We start from the raw sequence: 5,434 nt of genomic DNA on the forward strand, positions 1-5,434 counted from the left end.
TCCCCACCCCACAACAGACACCTTGTGAGGTAGGTGAGGCTGGGAGAGTTCTAAGAGAACTGTGGCTAGTCCAAGGTCCCCTAGCAGTAGGGTTGCCAGGTCCCTCTTTGCCACCGGTGGGAGGTTTATGGGGTGGAGCCTGAGGAGGATGGGGTCTGGAGAGGGGAGGGACTTCAATGCCATAGAGTCCAATGGTCAAAGCGGCCATTTTCTCCAGGGGAACTGATCTCTGTCAGCTAAAGATCAGTTCTAACAGTGGGAGATCTCCAGCTAGTACCTGACAACCCTACCCAGCAGGCTTCATGTGGAGGAGTGGGGAAACCAACCGGGTTCCCCAGATTAGTGCCCGCCGCTCCAAACCACTAAACCACACTGTAATAACAAGAAAAAAATTCTTATTGATAACATTTTGAGCCATACACTCCTCATAGTCTCTCTTTTTGCACACCTTATCCTCACACTACGTTGAAGGGGGGGCAGAATCCCTTCCCCTCCATATTCCTAACCTGTGGGATACATTTCTTATCTGGGCTTCCATCTATCATTGTGGAAGTCAACAACTTCCAAGCATCTAGGAGATAAGGGGCCAGATGATCACCAACTCTGGGTGTTGGGAAGCCCCTGGAGATTTGGGGTGGGGTTCAGGCCCACCCTCCAAGGCAGCCATCTCCCCCAGGGGAGCTGGGCTTTTTAATCTGGAGATCACTTGTAATTCTGGGAGATCTCCAACCCCTTCCTGGAGGTTAAGCAACCAAAATAAACACCATTGCACTGATACCACAGGTAAGGAAGAAAATTGCTGGAATTACTGAGATATAACGGACAACACACAAGTGTGACAAAGTGTATCAAGTAGTCAAAAAAGGGCAAGAGTCCAGTAGCACCTTAAAGACTTTAAAGTGCTACTGGACTCTTGCCCTTTTTCGACTACTGCAAACAGACTAACACGGCTACCCACTGAAAGTGTATCAAGTGTACAAATTAACATATAATAAACACACAATATAATACAAAACTCCCGGTGGGAACAGCTGAAATGTTGAATTTGTCTGTACAATCTGTGTATTGACAGTGTTGTATCCTGTATTGGAACCTTAATTTGAAAGACCATACACTATCAGTTTGAGAAAGAGACTGTATTTAAATTGGATAACCTGATGTGCATATAAGAGAAACTTGAACTAAATGGAACTGATGAAGAACACAGAAACGATCGTCTTCCTAGCAACTTCTATATGAAGAATTCCTTGATGCTTGGCTCTTAAAACTAGCAATTTCCAAGAACCTGGAAACAAACTCACATACCTGAAATTGATGACTGGAAAGAAAAACTTCTGGAATATGCAACCATGGCCAAAATGACTTTTGAATTAAATCCTAAACCTAGTGAATCCACTGAGCAATTCGAGAAGTGGGTGTCTTTCTATACTTACATGAAATGAAGCTAAACTAAACGAAGTATGTTTAAAAATTATAATAAACTCTGTACTATATTTTCTTATCTCAATTAACTGCCAAGTAGAATATGAATTTTTAAAATATTAGAAATCAGCCTGATGCAAGTATAACAAACTAAAGATATTCTGTAATTATGTTCTATTCAGAAATCATTTTACAATACTGTATTGTTTTTATAATGATAACGTTTACCCCTTCCCCTTTTTCTCTTCCTGTACCCTCCAATTATATAAATAAAATAATAAAAATAGCAAAAAAAAAAAAAAAACCTAGCAATTTCGTACCTTGGACTTTGAAAGAGTTTTGTATTATAGTGTGTGTTTGTTAGATGTTAATTTGTAAACTTTGAGACACGTTGTCCCAGTTGTGTGTTGCCCGTTGCATCTCAGCGATACGGCAAAAGATTATTACAAATTGCTAAATCAGTGGATCTTCCATAGTCAGGGGAAGTCTACCTGCTGTCACATCAGCAATTCCAGCAGTTCCTGCACTTTTCACCACCTGGGGGTCGGCAGCCCCCCTGATTGTCCCCACTGGCTTCTTGCTCCTCCTCCTCCCCTCACTTCGCGCCCCGCAGGTCTTGCACGCGCCGCCTCCCACGTGGAGGCAGGAAAGCCGCCTGGACCGGATGTTGCCATAGAGGGAGGGAGGGAGGGAGGGAGGGGAAGGCCGGTCTTCCGTCCACTAGGCGACTCCTCCCGGCCGTCTCTATGGCGGAAGCTCTCCCTGGCGGCGCTTCCCGCGGGGAGTCACGTCAGAGGCGGCGTCTGCGTCGGCGCGAGGACGTCAGATGCCTCCGCGCGGGGGCCGCTGGGAGCGCGAGGATGGTGGCCGGCGCCTTCCCGCTGGCCAAGCTGATGTACTTGGGCGTCCGGCAGCTCTCCAAGCCCTTGGCGGCGCGCATCAAGGCCGGGGCGCGCGCCAGCCCCTTCTTCCGCCAGTACGTCTGCGGGCCGCCCGCGCAGAGTGAGTGAGAGAGAGAGAGAGAGGGGGCCTCATGCGGCGGACCAATAGGAGGGGGGGCCTCATGCGGCGGACCAATAGGAGCGCGAAGGGGGCGGGGCGTGCGCGGGGAGGCGCCGGAGAGAGAGGTGACATTGAGGGGCGGCACGTGGTCTGGCCGGGGGCGGGGCCAGGGCGGTTGACTGGGAAGGGGGGGGAGTCCCAAGTGGAGCCTCCCAGTGCCAGGGCAGTCCACCTGCGTTTCCCCCGCGGTTGGAGCCAGAATGCTGGGCAGGCTCCACGACTGCCCAGCTGGCCTTGGCTTTGCCAACTTCAGGGTACTTAGTAAATCATGAACTAGCAGGAAATATGCAAAGTTTTATACTGCAATCTTTTTAGTTATCAAAAAGGGCAAGAGTCCAGTAGCACCTTAAAGACTAAGAAAAATATTTTCTGGTAGGGTATGAGCTTTCGTGAGCCACAGTGTGAATTATCTTTTTAGTTAGATATATGATTCACAAATATTCACATTATCCTTTCCTTTCCTTTTATCCCTTAGAAGCTCCTTGATCAATTGATCTTGAGCAGCAAATATTCACATTATATTAAAGTTCGTATGTGAATTTGTACAATCACAATATATCAATTGACCATCGTCAGATTATGGGATCCACAAGGAGCGTGTGACTATACAGCCCTGGTTGGCAGCTGAAGAAGACCCCGAATGGTCGAAATAGGGAATATCCGGCACCTATAATCTGAAGATTGCCACTTGGCTATAAATTGGAAATTGCCACCTGTGAGACCTTTTATCTATAATACTGTGGCAAGAAGAAAAGACTACCTTATTGCTAGAAACCCTTGCCACTGGGACTACCTTCGCGTCTCCAAGACGCAAGTCAAAGCGAGATATTTGCACAATTTGTGATCGTCAATATATTGTGATTGTACAAATCCATATATGAACTTTAATATAATGTGAATATTTGTGAATCATATATCTAAAAAGATTGCAGTATAAAACTTTGCATATTTTCTGCTATTTCATGGTTTACTAACTACTTATATAGCAGGCTAACTTCATATTTGTTCAACTTCAGGGTACTAGCTGGAGAGCTCCTGCTATTACAACTGATCTTCAGATGGTAGAGATCTGTTCCCCTGGAGAAAATGCCCGCTTCAGCATTTGGACTCTATGTCATTGAAGTCCCTTCCCAAACCGTGCCTCCCCCTCCAGGATCCACCCCAAAAATCTCCCGCAGGTGGTGAAGAGGGACCTGGCAACCCTACTTTGGCCTGGAGTCTCTGAGCATGCAGTGCCTTTCCCTCACCTGGGTTTGGCAGCCAGAGGGAATAAGTTGGGGGGTGCGTGCGCACTGGGAGAGATGTTTTAGGGGTAGAATCTCTGAGCATGTACAGAGTGCATGCCTGTGGCTCCTGACTAGCCACATCCCTGGGGTGCAAAAGACACCTAAGAGTGTGTGTGGGGTGAAAGCAGATGGCTAAATTCATTTTTGGCAGAGTTTCATATCCACACTTTAAGTTAGTCCAGGGAGCCTCTCTGTCTTAAGTGTGCGGGGAGCGTCCCCTGAAAATGGGCTTGGGGTGCTACCTCCAGGTTGGGATATTCCTGGAGATCTTGTGAGTGTGGGGTGGGTGGGTGGGGGTGGAACCAGAGAAGAGTGAGGTCTAGGGAGTGGAAGGAGCCAAGTAGGGCACAGTGCTATAGAGTCCACCCTCCAAAGCAGCCATTTTCTCCAGGGGATCTGATCTCTATAGTCTGGAGATCAGTTATCATAATGGGAGATCTCCAGCCCCCATCTGATGTGTGACGATAGGAAGACACTTATTGCATTCCCCCCCTCCCAGATGTGGGGTCAAGAGGCTAGCTTATGGCTTATTTTTCTGAAAGGTCCAGAAAAAAGAATGAATGAATTTATTGAAACACCTGTACTCCCACCCAGCAGCCATGAAAATGGGCACAGCTGCCTTTTCTTCTCCAGACAGGAGCTCAGAACTTGTGTATGGAAAGAGCAGGGGTGGAGGTTGGGGGGTCAGTTACAAGATCTAGTTGGCAACTGAACCTTCTGGCTTGTGTCGCCTCCAGAAATGCCCAGGGCAAAGGAAGGTTGAACACATTAAGCTGCCTTATACTGAATTAGACCCTCGGTCCATCAAAGTCATTATTGTCTGGTCCATCAAAGTCATTGCTCTTGGGGTCTCAGGCAGAGTTCTTTAAGGGGAGGGGCTGTGGCTCAGTGGTAGAGCATCTGCTTGGCATGCAGAAGGTCCCAGGTTCAAATCCCCGGCATCTCCAGTTAAAGGGAGTAGGCAAGTAGGTGATGTGAAAGACCTCTGCCTGAGACCCTGGAGAGCTACTGCCAGACTGAGTAGACAATATTGACTTTGATGGACCTTGATGGTCTGATTCGGTATAAGGCAGCTTCACGTATTCACCTCACCTACTCGCCTAGTTCCTTTAACTGGAGATGCCAGGGATTGAACCTGGGACCTTCTGCATGCAAAGCAAATGCCCTACCACTGAGCCATGGCCCCTCACCTAAGGTTCTGTTACCTTGTGTGGCTGGGTGTGAAGCTAGTCACCTGCTAGCCTTCCTTTGGCCAGAGGGCTTCCAGATCTTGACCCCTGAGTGAAGCAGGTCATTCCCAGACCCTCCTCACGTGTCCCTTCTCCCCTGCAGTTTATCACTGGATCGAGATGCGCGCCAAGATGCGGATCATGGGCTTCCGGGGCGCCTCCATCAAGCCCTTGAATGAGGAGGTGGCGGCTGAGCTGGGTGCGGAACTGCTGGGTGAAGCCATCGTCTTTGGGGTGGGGGGGCTGTGCATCTTCTTGGAGTATTCCCGCCAGAGCAGCAACTCCAAGAAGAAAGAAGATGAGCTGAGCAGTACCCTCCTCAGTCTACAAGAGCAAATAGCCGAGCTCGCCTTGACTGTGGAAACGCTGGATGCGCAACTGCGCGAGGTCAACCGGGCCCTTGTGGCTGTCTCAAACTCTCCAAAGAAATGACTG

General features: G+C 48.6%; 1 protein-coding gene across 1 annotated transcript; it reads left to right on the plus strand.

Annotated features, from left to right (window-relative positions):
- Window positions 1-2,249: 2,249 nt before the first annotated feature.
- Window positions 2,250-5,434, plus strand: OPA3 (outer mitochondrial membrane lipid metabolism regulator OPA3). Its single transcript, XM_056847649.1, has 2 exons — window positions 2,250-2,424; window positions 5,103-5,434. The coding sequence occupies exons 1-2, from the start codon at window positions 2,283-2,285 to the stop codon at window positions 5,429-5,431; spliced, it is 471 nt and encodes a 156-aa protein (XP_056703627.1). The 5' UTR covers window positions 2,250-2,282; the 3' UTR covers window positions 5,432-5,434.

The sequence above is a fragment of the Euleptes europaea genome, chromosome 3 (genome assembly GCF_029931775.1).
Source record: "Euleptes europaea isolate rEulEur1 chromosome 3, rEulEur1.hap1, whole genome shotgun sequence".
Classification (NCBI taxonomy): Eukaryota; Metazoa; Chordata; class Lepidosauria; order Squamata; family Sphaerodactylidae; genus Euleptes; species Euleptes europaea.

Coding starts and splice junctions, on each gene's coding strand:
- OPA3 (XM_056847649.1), top strand. CDS start 2,283: ATGGTGGCCGGCGCCTTCCCGCTGGCCAAGCTGATGTACTTGGGCGTC. Junction 2,425..5,102: donor CTGCGGGCCGCCCGCGCAGA/GTGAGTGAGAGA, acceptor TCTCCCCTGCAG/TTTATCACTGGATCGAGATG.